The sequence below is a fragment of the Moschus berezovskii genome, chromosome 13 (genome assembly GCF_049115385.1).
Source record: "Moschus berezovskii isolate FMDL1 chromosome 13, NW_MosBer_1.0, whole genome shotgun sequence".
NCBI lineage: Eukaryota > Metazoa > Chordata > Mammalia > Artiodactyla > Moschidae > Moschus > Moschus berezovskii.
Window position 1 is genome coordinate 11,888,572 of NC_142472.1, and position 25,631 is coordinate 11,914,202.

Below are 25,631 nucleotides of genomic sequence, written 5' to 3' on the forward strand. Positions count from 1 at the left end.
GATGCTAGGACTGACAACTACATTGTTTTATTGTCATTCCCCCTCCCCCCATTGGGGACTCCTAGATTATGTCTGTGGGTCAAGAACTATTAGGGACAGTCACCTCCTCAAACGCTATACTGCTCTTAAAATATTGCTTCCTAGTGTCTCAGTGGAAACCAACTTCAACTCTCTTGGTACATGAATCTGTAGTGATTAGGGCTCATTGTAAACATCTGAGGGCTTCCCAGGTGGCTCAGTGGTAAAGAACCCACCCTGCCCTATGTGGGAGACCCAGGCTCGATCCCTGGGGTCAGGAAGATCCCCTGGAGAAGGGAATGGCTACCCACTCTAGTACTCTTGTCTGGAGAATCTCACGGACAGAGGAGCCTGGCGGGCTACAGTCCATGGAGTTACAAAGAGTTGGACATGACTGAGCGACTAACATGCAGATACAGACGAAAAACATCTGAAGCAGGAGAGACAGAATCCCCGGGTATTTTGGTAAAATACAAAGAGGGAGATGGAACACAATCCAGCAGAGTTCAAAAAAGGTTTAGGTCATGCATGAGTTTACACATTCGAAACAGGGTGAAATCTGACCCTACTTCATGAGACAGGCAGATGCTTTCTTTATATCCCTTTGAAGCCGAAGCACAGATTATCCACTCTTGTTTAAAAGAGAAACCTTGAGGGATGCATTGCCCAGCACAGGGAATCTAGCCAATATTTTCTAACAACTTTAAATGGAATATAATTTATAAAATACTCAGTCACTGTGTTGTGTACCTGAAAGCAATATAATACTGTAAATCAATTATAAAAAAAGAAAATTAAATTAAAAGTTCTTCAATTAAAGAAAAGAAAAAAGTCTTGGGGGGGGGGAAAGGTTTGAGGAGGTGCATATGTTCCCTGTCTTGATTTCATTGATGGTTTCATAGGATATACAAGGTTAAGAACTTACCCACAGTGAAGAATGGCACACTTTAAATGTTTACATTTAATTGCATGTCAATAATACTTCAATGATATTATTAAGAAAAAGAGATGCATTCATCAATAATGGTCCAGCAGCACTGTGATCAAGGGTGCACACATTTCAGAATGCAGAGTATTATGTCCTTTCGTAAAACACAGGTAAGGGTCCAAGAACAGTATGTTTTGCTGCAAAATTACAGCAGGACATGGACATAGCTTCTAGAAATTCATAAAACTGCTGTATCCTCTAAGTTAGGTAAATGTGAAGTCATAAACAAGCTGACTTAGGTAAAATCCAAATCAATTAAAACAAACAAACTCAAATTAGGTTAAATAAATGAGATGAATATCATGGGCAAGTGTGAAAACGGTGCTTATTTTGTGGATCTGAAATCTTGATTCCACTCAACTATGTTCTAAGTTAGGTCCACAGGGAGAGACAGATATCTGTGATCCTACAAGGTCAACATGCTAAGTCACTTTGGTCATGTCTGCTTCTTTGCAACTCTATGCACCATAGCCTGCCAGGCTCCCTCTTCCATGAGATTCTCCAGGAAAGAATACTGATTGGGTTGCCATGTCCTCCTCCAGGGGATCTTCCCAACACAGGGATCAAATCTGCATCTCTTACATCTCCTGCACTGGCAGGCGGGTTCTTTACCACAAGGGAAGCCCACAAAGTCAATGAACACAAAGAAATCTGCAAGCACGGATTCCCCAAGTAGTACAAGGGCAAAGGAAATCCAGTCTGCAAGTCTGAGGGCACGGAAAGAAACAGGAAACATAGTAGCGAGGTTTGTCTGTTCCCTTCTTCACCTAAAAATAATTATTGGAGATCTTAGCCTGGACCACCCAACATGGAATCAGAGTTGAAGGGTCAACTCTTATCTCTCCATCACCAAGGGAACCGAACTGGTTCTGAATGCTCTTACCTGAAACACTAGAATCCCCGTGTTGGCCACGGCCAGGTTGATCTTCGTGCCTTCCCGGTCCTTGGCCGGGTGCAATCGGACGCCGTACATCTCCAGTTTGCGGGCAATCTCTAGGAGCTGGAAATCCGATTCTGCTGGTGTTTGTCCACTGACAATACAAAAATATCAAGAGAAAGGCCAGGAGATTTGAACCCCCTGTGTCTATGAACTCAAGATTAAGCACCTTCTCCTGGCAAATAAAAAGGCGTTTCATCACTAACAATGGGGCTGCCTGATCAGACGACACCCAGCCTCCAGTTCATTATAACTCAAAGTCAAGCCAGTGGAACAAAAGCTGTATTGCTCGTGTAACACAAAACCCTCAAAGTCTATCTCACACTCGGCCAGTTTTTTCGGAATCTCAAAGAGTTTCCTTTAAGGTCATATGAAAGCAAAACACCATCATGCTGAAACAAGTTTCTAGTCACTTAACAATGGCCCTAAATTTGCAAAGTTCAAGGCAACACTCTATCAAAGGCAACTATCAACCGGGACTCGAGTGCTTTCCCTGAAACTCAATAACAAAAACAGAAGGCACAGAGGATAGTTGAAGATATTTTATGGATCAAAGGAAAGAAACCAAAATGGAGGTGGAACAAAGGTTTCCCATTTCCACACTGTTCTTATATTGTCCCTAGTTCGTGAGGTCCCCTTCCTGATTTCCTGGTACTTGGTCTTACACTCTTTCCCTTACTCAAAAGCACAAGGTCCTAAAACGCCAGTGTTATTCTTGTCTCACAAAAAAGCAAGGGAGGAGTCCAGGGGTTTGGTCTTGAGTGGGTAACCTGCATCTCCGAGAGTCCAGGACAAGTAACAACACTGCGCTCTCCTCCCTCCCTCTTTGTCTGTTTCTGCCCAACGCTTACTCTGTGCGTTACGGGCACTTAGCGAATGTCGGAGGACAGAGAGAAATAGCTCAAAGGAAGCAACAAAGGAGACTTACATGTGGTTATGGTGAAATTCCACGATTTTGTCTTCTAGCGCATCTTGCTGAGGTATGTACTTATTTTTTGCTAAATGCTCTCTGTCCGACGCCTCATCAAAATCCCCAATCTCAGCTACAAAGAAAGGGTGAAAGAAAAACCAGCCACATACGATTAATACTTCAGTTTGTTACATTCCCAGTGGACTGTTCCCCAGCTAGTAAACCGGAAAAAGTAGCCAAGAACATAAGGCGATCCCAGCTGGCGGGTATCATAAGGGCGAGATGTGAGGAGCTGTGGATGGGAGGACAGGATTTAACAGCTCTGCCAATGTAAGATGATGGCTTCCACTTTTTCTCATCTCTACCCGTTGGAAAGAAAGCTTCAGAATCATTCATCTTTGGCCATCCGTGTTCCTGGTTTTCTTTCCTCCCCACCAGTACATTCTAAACAAGCGGATCAAAACATTCTCACTTCTAAATAATTTAGCCCCAGAATTTCAGGACTTGACAAACTCCACTTTGGAAATGCACATATAACAATTAGTGCAAACCCTAAATGCTTGATCATGTAGAGAAAAGATGATTGTAAATAGGGGTGAAAGTACATAATAGGCTTCCCAGGTGGCTCAGTGGTAAAGAATCTACCTGCCAATGCAGGAGACATAAGAGATATGGGTTTGATCTGTGGAGTCAGGAAGATCCCCTGGAGAAGGAAATGGCAATCCACTCCAGTATTCTTGCCTGGAAAATTCCATGGACAGAGTAGCTTGGCAGGCTACAGTCCATGGGGTTGCAAAAGAGTCGGACGCAACTAAACAACAACAAAAGGTACCTAATCTAATTTGGTAAAAATACATGGCTCTTAAATTTTGTGTAGTCTTATTATCAGAAATGACCCAACAGACTGCAAATCCTTACAAAATTTTCATCGACAAGAAAGACGGTGCCTATTTTTCTCATGTAACCTCGACACAGTCCCCTAACTGCTCTAACCTGGAAAATTAAAGGATAGAGCTTGAAAGTAATCATTGTACCTTTAACAACACTAACTCCAGCTCAGCTTATAGCAATTCAGTACAGATGGGACAGTGTGCCTTATCATATAGTCTGTGTAACAAGCTTAATAAAATGAGCGGAGCCCAGCTGTTTAGAGGGAAAGCAAGTAAACCGTTGCTATGAAACCCACCTTTCACTTTGTCTTGTGAAGCAGCTTGTCACACTTTGGGCAATGCACCCCAGTAATCACGCAGGATATGCACTATATGTTGCTATAATTCACAGCCCCTGAGAATATTTGCTTTGCACCCAACAGCGCCAACTTGCCTGGCACCAGCTGGGCCACTGGAACAGTCAGTCACTCACTAGCTTCCGACTGCTATGGCAAAATCAATATTATTTCCTAACTGCCCTTTCTTAAAAAATTTCCTCCTCCCTAAGTAGCCACTTTCTATCACAAAGGACAACATGGAAGTGGGGGAACCTCCCCACCACACTGCCACCACTCACTGGTGGCCTTGATGATGACCGCACTGTCTTTTCAGAAATCCCTTCCATCCTGGCTCAAAAAAGCCCAGCTCATCTCATAATTCATAATAACAGTGTTCTATCAGGTCCTATGAAATATAAAATTAATGAATACTAAAGCAAAGGTCCGTCTAGTCAAGGCTATGGTTTTTCCCGTGGTCATGTATGGATGTGAGAGTTGGATTGTGAAGAAAGCTGATCGCCGAAGAATTGATGCTTTTGAACTGTGGAGTTGGAGAAGACTCTTGCGAGTCCCTTGGACTGCAAGGAAATCCAACCAGTCCATTCTAAAGGATATCAATCCTGGGTGTTCACTGGAAGGAGTGATGCTGAAGCTGAAACTGCAATACTTGGGCCACCTCATGTGACGAGTTGACTCACTGGAAAAGACTCTGATGCTAGGAAAGGTTGGGGGCGGGAGGAGAAGGGGACGACAGAGAATGAGATGGCTGGATGGCATCACCGACTCTGTGGACATGAGTTTGAGTGTACTTCGGGAGTTGGTGATGGACAGGGAGGCCTGGCGTGCTGTGATTCATGGGGTCGCGGAGAGTCAGACACGACTGAGCGACTGAACTGAACTGAAAGCATCATTCCCAGGGGAAGTAAGAGCTTAGATTCCTCCAAGAACCTTGAAACACTTTCATCAACTAGCAGAGTCTGTAGAAATACATCCTCCTTCATGCACTGTGTTGATTCATCAACATTGGACCCACAGCCAAGAGCACTGTAGCTCATGCCCAAATGAAGCACATCTCCACCCATGCTTGTTTCTTCACGTGCGCCTGTGGGCTCAGCCGCTGTCATGTCTGACTCTTTACGATCTCACAGACTGTAGCTTCTTGCCAGGCTCCACTGTCCAGGGAATTTTCCAGGCAAGAATACTGAAGTGGGATGCCATTTCCTCCTCCAGGGGATCTTCCCAACCCAGGGATCGAACCTGCATCTCCTGCGATGGCAGGCAGATTCTTTACCACTGAGCCACCTGGGAAGCCCTTATTTCTCCAGAAGGCACGTCAGAACCTTCCTGCACTTAGGAAGACTACACAGTGGTTCAGCAATGACACTTGGGGGCCATTTAAACAGGGAAGTCACCGATAAAGAACAGAAGTGTGGCACTGAACGGATCACAAAAAGGATACTTGTTTCCAGTATGAGAGCTGAAACCAGAAAGCAGAGCATCACCTCCAGCCCCAGCTGGGGAGGTGTGCGTGGAGGTGACCCAGATGTTTTCACCATCTTGTCCATGTCTGCAGGTGACCATGAAAGCACCAAAAATGCTAATTCTGGGGCTACAAAGAAACGTTAGAGAGCAGGTGCATCTGCAAACATGAAATCTACAGATAATGAAGACTGACTGCATATGGTGAGGGCGAGTGGGGACTCACCTAAATCCTGAATTTTTTTTCAACGAGTTTTGCGTTTGGGTTTCTTAACATACATGGATTTTAAACACACAGTCTCTTCCATAATTCAATGTAAGAGTTAAGACTTCCAGTTTGTCCTCTGGCATCAGGGTCAATACACCTGAACTGTTTTTTCCTTGGAATCACTTGCCTTTCAACTCCTAAAATGCAAAGGCAACATGACTATGAAATTCACTTTCTCCCACAGGCTTTCTTCTTGGAACTATGAAGTGGTGCCGCCTTATGTCTGGAGTTTGAGAAGTGATAAGTGTTCAAGATAGGACTTACTATTTTTTAATCAGAGGTGTCAGATTAGCTGATGTGTGCAAGCTAAATCGCCTCAGTCGTGTGTGACTCTTTACCATCCTGTGGACAGTAGCCCACCAGGCTCCTCTGTCCATGGGGTTCCCCAGCCAAGAATACTGGAGTGGGTTGCCACGCCCTCCTCCAGGGGATCTTCCTGACCTGGGGATCAAACCCATATCTCTTATGTCTTCTGCCTTGGCAGGTGGGTTCTTTAGCACTAGCGCCACCTGGGAAGCCCTTATATCAGCTGATATATATACTGAATTCCTTATCAGTCTACTCTCAACAACAAATAAAAATAACAACTCCAGATCTTGTGATTTTCCTGAACAAACTCTCATGAGGATGTGCTTGGGCAAACTTGTGCTTGTATAGCCCTCAGACTGGATGCACATACAACCTGCTGAAATGCACCCCAGTTGGCCTCTACGCTACACGAGAGGTCCTCTTATAAACAGGCCCACCTAGTGTTTGAATATTCTCTTCATCAGCTTGTCCTACTGATCTACTCAGAGTTGATTAGGGAAAATTAAAAGTCCAAAGTTTACACAGGGGGTATCTAAGACTAGCAACAAAGGAATCAATGAAAAATATGTCTGAAAGATGACAGTGAATTCAAATGAAAAGAGGAAAAATTTTTAAAATTGGATTGTGTATATAGGAAAAGATGAGATGAAAATACAGCTCAGTAGAGATAATTTTCCATCAGCGTTAATATCGCTTTCTGCAGAAGGGAGATGAACTGACCCCTTCTACAATACTGATCATGTAAATAATTATCAATCATTTAAATGAACACACCATTCACAGAAGATTCTCCTTCTATGATAACTAAGATTCTTAGTTGCTAAGTTGTGTCAGACTTTTGCAACTACCCGGACTGTAGCGCACCAGCTCCTCTGTCCATGAGATTACCCAGGCAAGAATATTGGAATGCGTTGCCCCCTCCTTCTCCAGGGGAATCTTCCCAACCCAGGGATCTAACATGGGTCTCCGGCATTGTAGGTGGATTTTTTTACCAACTGAGTCACCAGGGAAGCCAAATACAATGTATGGGATGCCCAAAAATACAGAAATAGGGCTTTGTAAGTCTAAGAATATTGAAAGTGTGTCACAAAACTGCGTATCAGAGAATGGAAATAGCAGGAGTACTTCTGAACCCACCTATTTCATCTCCTGTGGAGAATTCAAGATTCAGGGGATTTTTGAGCCCTTGTTGATGTCTGGGGGTGAAGGGTCCACTGGAGCAAGCACACGGCTTTCTGGACTTCAGTGGCCCTCCACTTCCCATGTGCGTGGTTTACTCTAACAACAGACTTTTGAAAAGGAAGGGCATAAGAGAAAGCGGGTACAAGACTAAACGGCATCAGAAATGGCTGAGTAAATTTCTCTTCTCTCACCAAAAGCCCAGGGTCGGAGACATTTCCTGAAGCGGCTGTTCCAATAAGGAAGTTTTATTTCAAAATTGCCCCTTGTTTGGAAAGGGAGGGCCACAGGTGAGAGAGAACAAAGAAAGGTGGGTGTGTTTACTGAACTCCGAGCGTATCCTGAATACTGAGGCTATCGTTTCATCTTCACAGCGTAGGAAACAGCTTCTATTAGTCCCCTGTTCCAAAGGAAAGAGAGGTGAGGGACTCTAACTTGCAGGCTGATCAATCAGCTAATAGAAACGAGGACTGCCTGATTTAAAACATTGCTCACTCCACTGTTACTGTAAGAAGCCAGAAGACCAAACATATGAAAGGAAAAAGTTAGGTAACTGTCTGCACCAAAGTGTCCTCAGTTTAAAATGGGGAAGACAGCAGTGAGCTCTTGGGGGTTGTTACAAAAATTAAATGAGATAATACACAGATCTGAGATAATACACAGAACTAGAGCATGGTAAAGTCTAATAAAGATTACTTTTTTTTTGGCCTGTCTTTTCTTTCTCACATCATTTTTTTTTTTTTCAAATGAATAAGAAAGCACCCATCTATTAAGTCTGGTAGATATTCAACAATGTCCATGTACAAAAAGGGCTTCCCTGATAGCTCAGTTGGTAAAGAATCCGCCTGCAAAGCAGGAGACTCTGGTTCGATTCCTGGGTTGGTAAGATCCGCTGGAGAAGGAAAAGGCTACCCACTCCGGTATTCTTGGGCTTCCTTTGTGGCTCAGCTGGTAAAGAATCTGCCTGCAACGTGGGAGACCTGAGTTCGATCCCTGGGTTGGGAAGATCCCCTGGAGAAGGAAAAGGCTACCCACTCCAGTATTCTGGTCTGGAGAATTCCATGGACTATATATATAGTCCATGGGGTCGCAAAGAGTCAGATACGATTGAGCGACTTTCACTTTCATGCACACATAAAAAGGATAAGCATGGTCTCTACAAACACCTTGTCATTTTGGACTAAAGTAGTTTGTTGACTACTAGGAGTGACCCTTCCTACAAACCTGTGGAGTCTTGTTAACTGGGCACCTATGTGGACAGGCCGGGCCTGATTACAGGGGATTGCTCTGTATACAATGGGAAATTTTAAAATGGTATGATAGCATTTATATACTAGTGTTTATATATGTTGGCCCTGGTCTGTGTAATAATATCCTTCCTGAAACATAGTGTGTGTATTTTAAGTAACTTCTGCCTTACCAAGAGAAAAAAAAATGCCCAGGTGAGTAGTCAATAAGCCTTAGAATGAGCACAGTCTAATGATCCTTTATTTAGTGTAAGAAAGTTAAAATGTCTACTTCAAGCATCACTTGGATTTGATCCAGGGTCATGTGTCTTGGTTTACTGAACTTTTGAGCAGAGTACAGGAAGGAAAATCTTTGATAGTTTTATGTCTTATGTCTGAAGGCTAAAGTGTCATATTCAATGATGAATATTAAATCCAAGAACAGGATAGAACTAGTTTCGTCTACTTGGCCACCGTCCATTCAACTGAATTCGAGTCAGTTGAGTTTTCAACAATTGCATCTTCCATCTTAAAAAGCGTAGGCAACCACCAGGACGCAGAATTCCCAGGTCAACGTTTGGGGGAGGGAGGTGAAAGCTTTAGTCGCTCAGTCAAGTCTGACTCTTGGTGATTCCATGGACTGTAGCCCACCAGACTCCATGGAATTCTCCAGGTAAGAATACTGGAGTGGATTGCCATTCCCTTCTCCAGGGATAGAGATCTTCCTGACTCAAGGATAGAACTCAGGTCTCCTGCATTGCAGGCAGATTCTTTACCGTCAGGGAAGCCCATGGAAGGACAGGAGTATTAAATGATGGTAAGTATGCTGTTTTCCATCCTCTGGCTTTTGTGCTAATGCAAAATAAGACGAAAACATTGTTTTTAGTAGATGTCATCCTCCCCCCACCAAGCAGATTGCTGTGTATTTCCCACAGGCTTCCTGAAGGAGATCAGAACTTACATTGTACAATGTGTGAGATCAGGAGGGCAGCGCTGTTGTCATTACACGTCAGCCTGCCTTGAGCCAGGTCCTGCTTCACCTGCAGAGCAAACAGGTACCTGCAAACAGAAACAGAGACAGGCGTCATAATCATCGAGGTGGGCGTCAAGCAAAAAGGGAATAGAGTTTTCGCACCAAAGTCAGGCTCAACCGGAGCAACTTGCCTTTACAGTGAGGACCTGGTGAAAGGTACATAAACCAAAGAACAAGAAAAGTCTGCACAGGTGGGATGCATTCCTGGAGCAACTGGCTGCAACGTAAAACTCACACCTCCCTGAAAACACTGGGAGACACATGCTGCAATCTTCACACAATGAGTAACGCACTTCATTTTATATGGAGTCACAACCATAAAAATTAAGACTACAACTTACCAGCCTATATATGTTTGTGGGGTATAGCACGCATTCAAACTTTTCTCACAGATCAGTCAAATATACTAAAAAATGGCTCTAAGGCTCGGACAATAACAGTAGGCTATTATGGTTAGGAAAAGTCTTGTCGATGGAATTGGAAACACATGAGTGTCTTTTTTTGCGGTGGAACAGTCACTCAGCTTCTTCCATAAGCTGCCAGATGTGTCAAAAATCCATTTATTAAAAATTTCTTTTCTTTACATAGTAGAATAAAGCTAGTAAACATTTTTAGTGGAAGAAAAAACTGGATTTATAAATCAAAGAAATTAAGTAAAACCAGGGTGATGTTAAAATCGATTTGAGAATATCAATGTGAACTCACAGATTTGTAGGAAGATATATGCTAGTTTGGGGCTTCTCTGATGGCTCAGACAGTAAAGAATTGACCTGTAATGCCGGAGACCTGGGTTTTTTTCCCTGGGTTGGGAAGATCCCCTGGAGGAGGGCATTGCAACGCACTCCAGTATTCTTGCCTGGAGAATCCCATGGACAGAGGGGCCTGGCAGACTGTAGTCCATAGGGTCGCAAACAGCTGGACATGACTGAGCACAGTCCCTTCCTTCCTTGCTAGTTTTGTCCACTGTCGAGAAGAAGTGTCACATTGGCAGCAAGCAACCCTCAGCGGCTAGATTCTGGCTCTCACACAATTACCATTTGAAGGTTATAAAGGTAGGGAGAAACGGTAGATTCCAGGCACGGAGTAGGGAAAGGTACAGAGTGAACCTAGAATATCTAGTTATGCCAGAGGGCAGACAGCTTGCAAATATTAACAGGCTCTATTATAAGGGGAAAAAATCTGGAAGGGGTGTCCACTGGCGAACATTGTGACAACTTGAACAGCAACACGAAGGATTAAAGTTAATCAAAACACATGGAACTAATGAAATTTCATGAGTACATTATAAAACTTAGGAAAAAAAGAGAGAAAGCAGGAAAAATGAACTGTATTACCATTTGAGTCTATTAAAGCATTCTATATTAAAAATTGGTGATAGTGAAAGTTGCTCAGTCGTGTCGGACTCTTTGCAACCCCATGGACTATTCAGTTCATGGAATTCTCCAGGGCAGAATACTGGAGTGGGCAGCCTTTCCCTTCTCCAGGGGATTTTTCCAAACCCAGCGATCTAACCCAGCTCTCCTGCATTGCAAGCACATTCTTTCCCAGATGAGCTCCGAGGGAAGCCCAAGAATACTGGAGTGGGTAGACTATCCCTTCTCCAGTGGATCTTTCCAACCCAGAAATTGAACCGATGTCTCCTGCATTGCAGGCAGATTCTTTATCAACTGAGCTATCAGGAAAACAAGGAAGCCCAATAAAAATTGGTAATCTAAGGCAAAAAACTGGGCATGTAACCCGTCTCTCCTGTAGGAAGAATATTTCATGATATACAGATAGGTGGCTCTAGTGGTAAAGAACCTGCCTACCAATGCAGGAGACCTAAGAGATGTGAGTTCGATCCCTGGGTTGGGAACATTCCCTGGAGGACGACATGGCAATCCACTCCAATATTCTTGCCTGGAGAATAGAGTGGAGCCTGGTGGACTATAGTCCATTGGGTCACAAAAAGTCAGACACAATTGGAGTGATTTAGCATGCATAGAAAATCCAGCTAGAGGAGGCAAAATTCTACTTTACAGAAGAACACCAACAAATAATACAACAAAAGTAACAATTATAAAACACTCATCCTACAGCCTCTAAAGAAATTATTGACTCTGGCAAGGATTGTTCTTGGTGTAAAAACCACTTAGAGGAGTTTGGACATTTCAATGTAGACAAACTCACAAGGCTTTCCTTCAGAAGGGAAAGGTCAGAGTGCTACCACTCTAACTCTGTGATCAATCTCAGCATCACTAATGAAATAGGAAGCACACAACATCACTTACGAGGGGATTCTAGTCAAGAATGTTTAACTTATATCTGTCAAGCTTTTAGAACTGAGGTCTAGTTGGCAGGGAATACAGAAGACAGAGAAATAAGTTAAACAGGAAGCAATCAGACAAACTTAGGAGGTAGGTTATCTCACAGTACAGCTGGTCCAGTTTTTTCAACAAGATGGTATCATGAAGAAAAAGAGATTCTGCTAGATTAAAAGGGGTTCAAAGGCCGTAACAACCAGTTGCAATGTGGGGTCCTACAGTGAATCTCACTTTAGATGAGCAGATATAAATGACATCTGGGCGACAAAGGGGGACATTTGAATACAGCCAGGGTATTAAATGAGATGAAAAGTACATGTATATACACAGAAAAAAATTCAGAAAAGCTCTCCCTGAGGTGCTAGCAATGCTCAGCTCTGGGCAATAGGAACATGGTAGTTTTATCTTCTTAGTCACATTTATCTAGATATTCTTTCTACACTGTACATGGATTACTTTTGTAACAACAAAAGGGTCTTTTTAATTTTTTAAAAAAGGGCTTTTAGCAAGATTAACCACAGAGGTGTCGTGAAGAATTAAATGACATAACACATGGAAGGCACAGTGACGAGAATAAAAGCATTCAATACAAATTAGCAATTTTAAAAAACTGAATAAAAATGAATCCCCTTTAAGTCATTTGCGTGCGTGCTAAATCCCTTCAGTCATGTCTGAGTCTGTGGGACGCTATGGACATAGCCCACCAGGCTCCTTGGTCCACGGGATTCTCCAGGCAAGAATACTGAAGTGGGTTGCCACGTCCTCCTCCAGGGGATCTTTCTGAACCAGAGATTGAACTTGTGTCTCCTTATTTAAGTCTCCTGTCTTGGCAAGCAGCTTCTTTAACACTAGCGGCACCTAAGTCATGTAGGACCATGAGTAAGAACTAAAGAACTACAGAGGCATTTCATAACCAGAAAAAAACCCAAACACCTAAAGGTCTGCCAGTTGACAACAGCTGACCTTTCCCCAAACTCCCATAATGTTCACTCATTCATTCTCTTTGTCTCTCTCCCTGAGAAGTCAAAGCAGAGCAAAACAGAGCATATAAAAACAGTCACAACATCAGCACACAGGTTTACATGGGAAGAGGTGGCACAAACCATCTCTCTGGATTAGGCTGTGGTTACTGTTTTTTGCAATGGCAAGCCACTCCAGTACTATTGCCTGGAGAATCCCATGGATGGAGGAGCCTGGTAGGCTACAGTCCGTGGGGTCGCTAAGGGTCGGACACGACTGAGCGACTTCACTTTCACTTTACACTTTCACACATTGGAGAAGGAAATGGCAACCCACTCCAGTGTTCTTGCCTGGAGAATCCCAGGGAAGGGGGAGCCTGGTGGGCTTCCGTCTATGGGGTCACACAGAGTTGGACACGACTGAAGTGACTTAGCAGCAGCAGCAACTGTTTTTTGAAGCCAATGCTTCTTAGAACAATAGGCTTTAATTCTTACCTGTGTAGTTAATTTTCAGATAAGTAGGAAGAACGTATGTTTTAAAAGCATGACATTCCGAATGGAACCAGCTATCAGTCTAAACACAGGGCCCTGTGGTCCAGAAACAGAACTCAGGGTTCAGGGCCTCTGGGGAGGGTCTCGTGTGGGTGTCGAGAGGGTGTGGGGTTCTGAGAGCTCCCCTCTTTCATGCAAAGCCCGAGCTGAAGGATGCAGGAGGAACCTGTCACTCCCTGATTACGCTGACTCTTCCTGTCCTAAGGCCCTTGTAATCCCAATGGGCAGCGTGTCATCTTGTAATGACAGCTGTAAGTCAGGCACGCCGGCGGCAGGGCTAACTTCAGAAATTCAGCAGCACTTTCTGCACCATAACTGAAGCAATTCCAATTGAATTCACACAAAGTGCTCAGAGCAGAATCAACTGTCCTTGGCAGAGGGTGGGCATATGAGGGGGGAGGTGATGACAGTGGTGGGGCCAGGGCCCTCAGGGGAGGAAGTCACACCCCTCGGAAGCCATGTTTTAAACACGTCTGTTTCCATTTATTTCATTCGGGGGCTCTTACTCTTTCTGCCATTTACTCAATGTACATGGCAGTGTCCCAGCCAGCCAGAGACAACACTGCAGCAGACCCTGCACGGCAGCAAACTCAGATAGCTGGCCTCCACTGAAGAACACAGCCAAGCGACTGCCTTGGCCGTTCAGTGGTTAAGGCTCCATTTCCACTACACGGGGCGGGGGTTCGATACCTGGTCGGAGAACTAAGATCCTGAGTGTCATATAGTGTGGCCAAACCGTCTCCCTGCAAAAACACAGCCAAGTAGAAACTAGATCCTACTTAGGATGCGATGCTCAGAGAGTACTATGTCTGACCTCACCAGCACAGCCAAGTTAATTCCCAGCTAGGCCAGAAGAAAGCCTGGTAATTTCTTTTTCAAAGACCCCTCCTAAGTGGTTTTAAATTTGCACTGAAAAGGTAGTACTTAGCTCCTTCCAGATGCTTGAGACCTGGTGTCAGGAGAGTGAGAGATCCAGCGAGAATGTAGTCCAATAAATAGAAAGGAATTCAGCCTCTTGTTTAACAGTGAGATGCAATTCAGTCTTTGATCTATACAGACGGGGAGCTGAAAGCTATTCCTGGAAGCCTGAAGAATCAGCTCCAGCTCAAATGCACTTCAAGTCCGCTCAACTGCAGGCCCATTTCCGTCTGTCTCATTCCCATCTGCATGTCCCTCGCCTGAAGTACTGTCCCTACAAGGGCTTCTCCCAGATCCTCCTTCCCTCACCATCTGCCATGGAAAACTGCCAGGCATCTCAATGGTCACATTATAAACAGAAATCTAAGACAGGACTCTGTGGGAGTGTGGGAGTTGACCCCATGGATCTGGGAGGTTGCCTTCCCATCACATCTTGCAGCAAAGCGGAAAGTGATGCGGAGCTTCTAAACTTCCAATCAGGTTTATCAACCCTGAGCCAAAGGAATTCTCTCGTCGGGAAAGACTTCTAAGATGTCAGTTAACTCTGGGAGCCAGAAAATGGCAATAACAAAACCCCAAACCTGTTTGTGGCAGTTGAGGAATTTATCAGATTGGTCAGAGCAGCTGTCAAGATACCAGGAACACACACACACAAAGGGCTGACTGGTCACAAGTTGTATGGAATTTTATAACCAGGACCAGAAGGGTCGAAAACTCCCAAGTCTCTAGAGACAATGATTCACAAAAACTGAAAAGGTGCAAAACTCAGTGCAAAGTAGAATGGGGAGAAACGATTGGGGGAGTGGGGGTGGGGGTGAGGAGGCGGGATTTAATGCTGCCAACTCCCTAAGCAGGATGAAGGCCCAGTGAGATGCAGGAGGAAAAGGCCCATTGCCGACCAACAGCTGGACTCACCTGTAGATTCATTTCAATGTTCTGAACTTTGAGCAACGCACATTCCAACAACAGGAAAACCAGGCCCAGAAATTGACACACTAGCCCAATAATGACACAGCATGAAGATGCTACTGGGGTCGGCCCCTCCAGGCTGGAACTTGGGGCGGGGTGCAGCCCCGACTGCTTCTCCTTCACGTGAAGCACCCCAGCCATGTGGGTCCCGGAAGGCTGACAGTTTCTACAGGTCCTGGTCACATAACTGTTGCTTTCAAAGCATGGAAGTGGAAGGAAACCACCAGTGGTGACTCAATCAGAACACAATGGGCTTCCATGGTGGTCCAGTCGTTAATGAGTCTGCCTGCCAATGCGGGGAACACGGGTTTGATCCCTGCTCCGGGAGGATTCCCCCTGCCGAGAGGTGGTGGAAGAACTCTACTGAGCCCGTGCTCCAGAGCCTGGGAGCCGTGACGAAAGAAGTCCGAGTGCCTTAGAGCCCACGAGCTGCAACTACTGAGCCTGTGCGCCTAGAGCCTGTGCTCTGCAACAAGAGAAGTCACCACAATGAGAAGTCGGGCTCCGCAACCAAGAGTACTCCTGCTCGCCGCAAGGAGAGAAAACCTGTGTGCAGCAGGGAAGACCCAGCCATAAATAAATAACATACAAAGCCATGGGAAGGGGCTTCCTGGAATCGCACATTCGGGTACACAGTGCCCCTCCCGATGCAGCCCCGGCATGCTCGGCAGGGACCTCCCACAACACCTGGCAGCACCAGACTCTCGAGTCTCCACCCTCCCCAATCCTCTACCTTCCCTCCACCTCTCCCCATTCCAGCTATCACCCACCTAGTCACTTAAGTCCAAAACCTAAGCATTCCCTCCACTTCCCTCACCGTCTCCACTTCCAACCCATCACAAGCTCAGAACGACCCCGCCTCCAGCACGTGTTCCACATGCCTCTTTCTTCTCCACTCCCAGTCGTACCACCTCCTCTGCCACCATCATCTTGGCCTGGGTAGCTGCCGTTTCTTCTTGCCATCCTCCCCTCGGTATCCATGGCAACTGGTCTCTCCACACTACTTATTATCCGGCCTCTGTCCCACCTCAATGCACTTCGCTCTCCGTGTGCCTGCCACCAGAGCCCTCTTCTTGGTCTTTGAACATCAGGTGCCTCTTGTGATCTTCGGCACTGCCTACCTGTTCCTTCTACCGGGAAAGTTTATCCTCCGAAAATGACCGACAGATCCTTGTTGCTTTCTCAGCCCCAGCATCCCACATCCAACACTGTAAAGTCATCAGAAGTCAACTCATCACCAGTGTCCTGCTATCATATCATCTACTCTATTACCTAAAGGTTCTTACCATTATCTGATATTTTTCGTGTTTGTTTAATTACTGTGTCTGGTCCCATGTGGGTCAGGCCTGTCTTTTCACCAGTACGTCCCCCGTCCCTGGGACAAAGCGTTCACACTGTGTACGTTTCATCACTATTGTTGATTGACTGCCTTCGCCCTTCAAATAAATCATGGTCAACCACCCAAGATACTGTGTTCTGTAACAAGGGATGAGAAAGATGTGGCAGCCTTCATTGGGAGCAGCTAAAGCTGAAAGGCAAGGTGGTAACAATCTGGCTGGTCAGACTAGCGTACTTACTCTTGAAAGGGAGGCATTTTATCTTCACGTGTTCCCACCAGGCTCTGCTCTCTTTCAGAACAGCATGTGTCTTGCTGCAAATTATAAAATGGGTAATGTAATAGTAGGGGTGAGGATGATGGCATCCCTACTGGTGGTTCAGATGGTGAAGAACCTGCCTACAACACAGGCGACCCAGGTTTGATCCCTCGGTTGGGAAGATCCCCTGGAGAAGGGCATGGCTACCCACTCCAGTATTCTTGCCTGGAGAATCCCATGGACAGAGGAGCCTGGTGGGCTAACAAGTCCATGGGGTCAAAAAGAACTGGACACAACTGAGTGATGAACACTTACAGTTGCCTGCTACTGGGTTCCAGGCGCTCTGTGTATATTAGCGCTTCTCCTCAAAACAACCCTGGCAAAGCTAGTATTGGCAGTCACATTGACAGGGCAATGAACAGAAGTGCAGGGCGATTAAGTAACTGGCTGCCCACACAGCTACCACAGCAGGGCTTGGCCACGCTTTCGAAGAAACGGACAGTTCACAGCCATTCGGCCACCGCAGCAACAGACAGAAACTCTGAGTTCACATCTTGGCTCCACAGAAGAGATTCATTTCCCAAAACTGCCTTGTGATGTGACAGACAGAAGAGGGAGAAATCTGACAGTAACAATTATAGGCCCAGATACTTCACAGCACACAGCTTTTAAGAACTCAGCTCGCAGGGAAACAGTGGTACTTTCTTTCTTCCCACGCTTGTAAACACAGCTGGGAGCGAGGAAGGTTAAACCGTCTGGCACAGAGCACACACTGGTCAGGGCAACGTCATGGAAGCGTCTCATCAGTCAACTTATAACATTCACCCTCTCTCTCTGTGGCACCCACAGCAACAAACACCTCGTTTCCAAACCACTAACCTTGTGAGTTCTTCCTGGAGCTGAGTGTGGTCAGGCGGAAAGAATTTCACCACAAACTTGACGACGACATGCTTCGGCCCTAAAAAGGGTGGGGGGGGAAGCAGCAAAGCATTTATGGATTTGTTTTGCAAATGTCATTAAAGAAAAAGACACAAGAGGCGACATTATACACCAAATAGTGAGTCCCATTCCAAGCTGCTAACAGGAGTTCTGCCGACACGCAAGTCACTTAGTTGGTTAAGTTTGGTTATTATTCACATTTTCACATTGTGGGGAAACAGATAACTTTTTTTTTTTAATTAAAAAAAAAAAAAAAAAAAACATCCAGAAAAATAAAAAACCTCACAGCATGTGGAATCTCAGTTCCCTGACCAGGGACTGAACCCAGGTCCCCTGCATTGGAAGTGTGGATTTTCAATCACTGGACTGCCAAGGAAGTCCAGATACCTGTTTTTTAAAAATACTGTGACAAGGGTATTACACTGAGGCATCAAACTTTTTCTCTGGAGACTTAAACTATATACAGATTTTAAAAGCAGACATGTTCTTCAAAAACTTTTCTGTCTGCTTTACTCTAAATATGGGCTTCTCAGATGGTGCTAGTGGTAAAGAATTTGCCTGCCAATGCAGGAGATGCAGGTTTGATCCCTGGGTCAGGAAGGTCCCCTGGAGGAGGGCATGGCAACCCACTCCAGTATTCTTGCCTACAGAATTCCATGGACAGAGGAGCCTGACAGGCTACAGTCCGTGGGGTCACAAAGAGTGGGACACGACTGAAGCAACTTAGCATGCATGCACATTAGCCCAAATATAGGCTTCAGACAGCTTAAGGAGAACATAATGGAAGAGTAAATCAGTTGGTTAATTTATTATTTCTGTCTCCAAGCCACAGCAGCTAATGTGTTCGTTGCTGTTGGTCAAAGCCTTTGTTAAGTGTCTGGTATACCATTTTATGGGCTTCCCTGGTGGCTCAGAGGTTAAAGCGTCTGCCTCCAATGCGGGAGACCCGGGTTCGATCCCTGGGTCGGGAAGATCCCCTGGAGAAGGAAACGGTAACCCACTCCAGTATTCTTGCCTGGAGAATCCCATGACAGAGAAGCCTGGTAGGCTACAGTCCATGGGGTCGCAAAGAGTCGGATACGACTGAGCGACAGAACTGAACTGATACCATTTTATTAATAAGGCCCAACAAAATTAAGAAGCAGGTCTGGAAGGGGGTGGGCAGGGGGAGACTGCGCATGAGATAGGGAACTTCACAGAATTAGAATATTGAACCGATGATAAAATAACCATTTGTCACCTGAGTCAGAGTTTATTTTGCTGTATAAGCCACAATGCAAAAGCAGTCTTACAGGTTCTGCCATTTAGAGTAACAGCAGTAAGTTTATGTTCTATACAATACAAGGTATTATGATGAAACCCAAATCTTAACAGCAGTGGTATAAAAGCAGAAAATGTCTTTCTGATCCACCTTTCACTATCACAAAAAATAGATGTTGTGCTATCATTTCCATGATAACACTTTCAAATATAAAGAAAACTAAAATGATGTATCATCAGGTGATGCTAAGTGATTTGCACAAAACAGAAAGAAAACAAGGCATATGAGTCCTGAAGCTAAGAGAAGCTTCTCTCCTGCTAACCACTCCCGAAATGGACAGAAAGCCTCGCCTGTCAATCCCGGCTCACGAAATAACACGAACAAAATGGGAAAGACAGGAGTGTCGAGCTAATTCCGCACAGCAATTTTCACAAATGGGATTTAAACGAGGCTACTTGGATCCTTAGACGACCCGAGGCTAGGCAGATGCTGGTACTAAACGGATAAGGACAGCCTTGTCACAGGAGGCAGGTCACAACCCACAGAGCTGGAAAGGTGACCCTCTGCTCCGGTGCTGACCCAAACCACAGCGCGGTCCCGGCTCTGCCATCTTTCCACTATTCGCAGTTCCCATCTTCGGTTACCTCAGGGACAATCGTCAACATCTGAGATGCTATCCTCCCTGCAGCCTTCAGGCCTGGGGGCTTTTCTCAGCCATGTGTCCCACACACTTAGTCCCTGGCCAGCCGCCCAATAAATGCTGGACAATGGCTGTTTTGTTTTCTGCATTAATAATTGCTTAATTCCAATGACACAAGATCAACATCAATTTCAATTGCAAAAGGGCCCGTTTAACACAGTGTGCCTGTTTATTACACTCACATAAATTGCTGTAAGTGGCCTGGTGGGGTTTCTTAATCAGACATAAAACCGACCCCATGAGGTACTGTGTGTTTCATGCTCAACTAAAGGCATGCAGCCTGGGTACCATCCTCAGACTCTTGCCTGGTGTCTGGCTGCAGTGAGGGACCACGGGGGAAGAACTGGAGAACAGAGCTTGTCTCTGAACCTGATCCCTCCAATCAGAGAGAGGGGAGAGTGGGTTGGTGCTGCTCCACAAAGACAGGAAGGGGAAATCCAAGTGTGTCTTTTTCTAACTTCTCTCGTAGATCCTCCTGAATCTTTTCCTTGACAATTCTGTCTAAGTGCAGGCCAGACCTCCTCTGTTCTGCTTACCATTCAGACAGACACATTTTGGGGCACCTATTTTTTTTCCCCCAAATACCACTTGCACTCTAATTTCACAGGCTTTGAAAAGGCAGCACAGAAATTCTAACGGCAATTTTATGAATAAATACTTCCACCTCCCTCTGCACAAGTGACAATAAGAAACATGAGCACAGACAGAAACCACCTCAACTGCTCTGGGCCTTAATAGCCTGCTTCCCAAATTGTTACATATTAAAATTGCAGAAGATGCATTTGAATAGCACGTAAATTAGTGGATGACAAAACACAATTGTAGGGCAAAAACAGAAGAGGTGGCTCCAGTGCTCGTAGCCACAGGGCAGTGGACGTCTAGCCGAGGAAACCTTCTGGCTTATATCTGACAGCACAGGAGGGGCGTATACTTACTTCTAATCTGCTTGACAATAGGTTTTAAGAGATCCAGCCACACCTACAAAAGAAAAGAGAAGACACTGAGACAAATTCTCAACGCCGAGACTTGCAAGTATTTTGAGACTTCACTAGGAGCTGTTCAAAATCAAAATAATTTTGAGGCTGCCTGTGCTTTTTTTCGCTTTTCTCTAGAATGCTGTAACTTATATTGTCTCCCACATTTATAGAACAGACCCAAATTTGCTAAGAGTATCCCTGAGCTTGAAAATAAAAATCTCTCCTAGACGCAAAGAGTTCATATGGCTCACTAAGAATTCTCTATTCCCACTGGTACTTTTATCACAGTTCACAGTTTTATTCAGTAAACATTAATGCACGATTGCATGTCTGGCTATAAATGGAGTAAAATATACATGCTCTTTAGTGAAACAAAATTCACATTTGTAGACGCACCTACAGAACATCACAGCTTTGAGGGGTACGGTAAGGGAGTATTTATAGAACACACCTCTGCATCAGACACCATCCATAATCTATTTACCTCTCAAAGCAAGGCCAGAGGATTCCTGTTACTCAGGAGAGAAAACTGAGGCTTGCAGAGGTTCAATAAATATCCCAGGCCCTCAGCTAGAGAGTATGTCAGGGCCGGGACTGAAATAGGTCTGAACAACTTCAAAGTCCAGACTCTTTTCATACACAGTCTCCTGCGCATGCAATCTGAACAGCAAAATTTTAAAGAGAGAGAGGGAAACCAGTCGCCCTTCATAATAAAGTGTAAGTTGACTCTTGAACTTGTGATCCTGTGAAAGGGTTCTACTGAAGCTCATATTTGCATATATGATAAAAATAGATGAACGGGCCTAATGGAAGAGGGGTTTTATAAGTAAATACAAAAAAAGAGAAACACTCCTAAAGAAAGCTATGCAAAGAATCACAGGGTAACTGATGACAAAAAAATGCCAGTCGCTCACATGAAAATGTCTAAGTTTAGAAGTAATTTGCACTATAAGTGCAAGTTTAGTCAATATCATTTCCACCCACTAAATACGCAACTAGATGTGACTGTATGCAGTGCGTGTGTGTATTTTATAAACCTGAAGTTGGCAAGGGTGCCAGGAAATGAACACTGCCTTACCTTATTGGTAGATGTATGAATTGGTACCATGTTGCTGGAGACCAATTAGGGAATGATTATCTAAAGCCTAAAGAGTATTCACAAAGATACTCTTTCATCCAGTAACTTGACTTTTGATGAATATTTGAGAGTGTGGGAAACTGTTTCAGAGGTGAGAAAGTGGGTTATTTCCTCTTTTCTTCTGCCCTTCTACATTACCCATATTACCTTCAATGATCATCGGAATTCTCATAATGAAAAAAGTAAAAATTTTAAGTGTTTCCTTATTCGGGTTAATCTTCCCCATCACCTTTTCAAATAAATATGTTTTTCTAATGAAATTCTCATTTCTACACTCCCCATCCCCAACCACTCTGTTAAGTCAGAAAAAAGATAAAGGTGTTATGTTGCCTTAGGATCATCTCCACTGTCACACTCATAAGACCCAACCTTAAATGAGAGAGAATAACCATTCAAAACAAGGGTCTTGTGAGATGTATTATTTTCTTGTCAAGAATCTTAAAAGATGGCAAAAAATCCACATTGACAGATGAAGAAATTGAGATTCGGAGCACAGCTGCCCAGGGTTGGGATTTGAACCCTGCTCTTCAAACCCATTTACTCACTCAACAACACGCCACTGTGTCCTTCCGCTGGGTTCTGGGAATGCAGCGATAAGGGACCAGTGATGGTCCCTGTTTCATGGAGAGTAGATCTAGTGAGAAAGACAGGAACCAAGACCTTCCCAAGAAGAGTAAAGAAATACCTAGGACAAAAGCACTTGGCCAACAAAGGTCCGTCTAGTCAAAGCTATGGTTTTTCCAGTAGTCATGTATGGATGTGAGAGTTGGACTATAAAGAAAGCTGAGCGCAGAAGAATTGATGCTTTTGAACCGTGGTGTTGGAGAAGACTCTTGAGAGTCTCTTGAACTGCAAAGAGATCCAACCAGTCCGTCCTAAAGGAAATCAGTCCTGAATATTCATCGGAAGGACTGAGGCTGAAGCTGAAACTCCAATCCTTTGGCCACCTGATGTGAAGAACTGACTTGTTTGAAAAGACCCTGATGCTGGGAAAGAGTGAAGGCGGGAGGAGAAGGGGACAACAAAGGATGAGACGGTTGGGTGGCATCACTGACTAAACGGACATGAGTTTGAGTAAACTCCGGGAGTTGGTGACAGATGTGGAGGCCTGGTGAGCTGCGGTCCACGGGGTCGCAGAGTCAGACACGACTGAGCGGCTGACCTGAAGACAGAAGAAACAAAGGGGAGTCCCAGATGACTCTGAGCGTCAGGACAGAGAGGTCTGACTCAGAGAGGTGGAGATGAGGCAGGAGGAGGGCTTCCCTGAACGTGACATTGTGCTGAGATCTGAAGGGGATGAGAGAGGTGAGGAGAAGCTACGAAGGCCTGCAGTAGAAACACCTGTCCAGATGGCTCAACATCGTGGCGGGAGACCAACGTGACTGCAGAACAAGGTTGGTGGGTCAGGAAGGGGGCAGACCCCACCAAAGCCACGTGAAGGCACTTCACTGTTATCCTGAGAACACGGTGAAGACTTTTGTACATACAGGACTGATATAATCAGCTCGACACTCTGAAAAGATTAGTCTGGCAATGTGAGACTGAGGGGGCAGAACAGATGCAGGATGCCTGCTGTATTCGTCCAGGAAAAAAACGAGGGTGGTTTTGGATCCGGAGGGGGGAAGCAGAGTTGGGGAGAAGAAGGCGGACTCAAGAAAAATGTTAAGAGGTAAAATCCAGTGGGACTGACTGATGGGCTAGATGAGGTGGCCGAGCAGCAGACAACAACGAGAATGACCCTGAGATATCTGCTGGAGGCGTCTGGATGGAGGCTGGTCCATGCCGAGACAGGCAGAGCTGGAAGAGGGTCAGGATGGAGGTGGGGTTCTAGCCACTTTCATTGTAGGAGGGGCCCTTGGATTTCAAGAGGAAGAGATAGCATGGGAGCGGTGGGACACACACACCCAAAACTCAGAGAAGCCTGGACAGGAGATCTCACAACGCCTGACTCCAGGAGGACAAGGTGGCCTCGTGGAGCCCAGAGGATGAAATGAACGGCCATGGGAATAGATGAGGGCAGAAGGAACGTAAGGGGAGAGTGGGGCCACGGAAGCCACAGGAACGCGGTGTTTCCAGGAGGAGGAAGAGCCAGAACCGCTGGATTATCAGACAAGGTGGGAACTACAGGATCTGTGGGTCAGTGGACTCAGAGATGGCTCTGAGAGTCCAGTGGACAGCGAAGAGACAGGAAGGATGAAAGGCTTTTCCAAGAAGCTTGGCTGTGAAGGAAGAGCCCAGAGACTGGGAATGGGGAGGAGAGACAAGAACCAAATAAAGGTACTGCTTTTTAAATTTTTATTTTTTTTTAATGAGAGGATAACTGCTTTATTGCGTTACAGTGCTGTGTTAGCTTCTGCTGTACGACAACATGAATCCGCTATATGCGTGCACACGCACTCACATACATATATATCCCCTCGCTCTTGGACTGCCCTCCCACCCCCGCCCCCAGCCCACCCCTCGAGGTCATCACAGAGCACTGGGCTGAGTCGACTTCCCTGTATTATACAGCAGCTTTCCATTAGCTGTCTGTTTTACACATGGTCGTGTATATATGCCAATGCATCCCTCGCAATTTGTCCCCCTCTCTCCATCCCCTCTGTGTCCACAAGTCCAGCCTCTACATCTGTGTCTTTATTCCTGCTCTACAGATGGATTCATCAGGACCATTTTTCTAGATTCCATCGGTTCAGTTCAGTTCAGTCGCTCAGTCGTGTCCGACTCTCCGCGACCCCATGAATCACAGCACGCCAGGCCTCCCTGTCCATCACCAACTCCCGGAGTACACTCAAACTCATGTCCACAGAGTCGGTGATGCCATCCAGCCATCTCATTCTCCGTCGTCCCCTTCTCCTCCCGCCCCCAACCTTTCCCAGCATCAGAGTCTTTTCCAGTGAGTCAACTCGTCGCATGAGGTGGCCAAAGTATTGCAGTTTCAGCTTTAGCATCAGTCCCTCCAATGAATATCCAGGATTGATCTCCTTTAGAATGGACTGGTTGGATCTCCTTGCAGTATAAGGGACTCTCAAGAGTCTTCTCCAACACCACAGTTCAAAAGCATCGATTCTTCGGCGATCAGCCTTCTTCACAGTCCAACTCTCACATCCATACATGACCACGGGAAAAACCATTGCCTTGACTAGACGGACCTTGGTTGGCAAAGTAATGTCTCTGCTTTTTAATATACTATCAAGGTTGGTCATAACTTTCCTTCCAAGGAGCAAGCGTCTTTTAATTTCATGGCTGCAATCAGCATCTGCAGTGATTTTGGAGCCCAAAAAAACAAAGTCTGACACTGTTTCCACTGTTTTTCCATCTATTTCCCATGAAGTGATGGGACCAGATGCCATGATCTTTGTCTTCTGAATGTTGAGCTTCAAGCCAACCTTTTCACTCTCCTCTTTCACTTTCATCAAGAGGCTTTTGAGTTCCTCTTCACTTTCTGCCATAAGGGTGGTGTCATCTGCATATCTGAGGTGATTGATATTTCTCCCAGCAATCTTGATTCCAGCTTATGCTTCTTCCAGCCCAGCGTTCCTCATGACGTACTCTGCATATAAGTTAAATAAGCAAGGTGACAATATACAACCTTGACGTACACCTTTTCCTATTTGGAACCAGTCTGTTGTTCCATGTCCAGTTCTAACTGTTGCTTCCTGACCTGCATACAGGTTTCTCAAGAGGCAGGTCAGGTGGTCTGGGATTCCCATCTCTTTCAGAATGTTCCACAGTTTATTGTGATCCACACAGTCAAAGGCTTTGGCAT

At 45.2% G+C, this 25,631-nt stretch overlaps 1 protein-coding gene across 2 annotated transcripts in view; it reads right to left on the reverse strand.

Annotated features, from left to right (window-relative positions):
• Window positions 1–25,631, reverse strand: part of FARP1 (FERM, ARH/RhoGEF and pleckstrin domain protein 1) — a 323,140-nt gene that overhangs the window by 62,310 nt on the left and 235,199 nt on the right. For both annotated transcript variants that reach the window (XM_055426586.2, XM_055426585.2), the window contains exons 4-8: window positions 20,686–20,728; window positions 17,730–17,808; window positions 9,483–9,580; window positions 2,872–2,986; window positions 1,890–2,037 (exon numbers count right to left, since the gene is read on the reverse strand). In XM_055426586.2, the coding sequence (XP_055282561.2) occupies window positions 1,890–2,037; window positions 2,872–2,986; window positions 9,483–9,580; window positions 17,730–17,808; window positions 20,686–20,728 (483 nt within the window). The remainder of the gene's footprint in view (window positions 1–1,889; window positions 2,038–2,871; window positions 2,987–9,482; window positions 9,581–17,729; window positions 17,809–20,685; window positions 20,729–25,631) is intronic.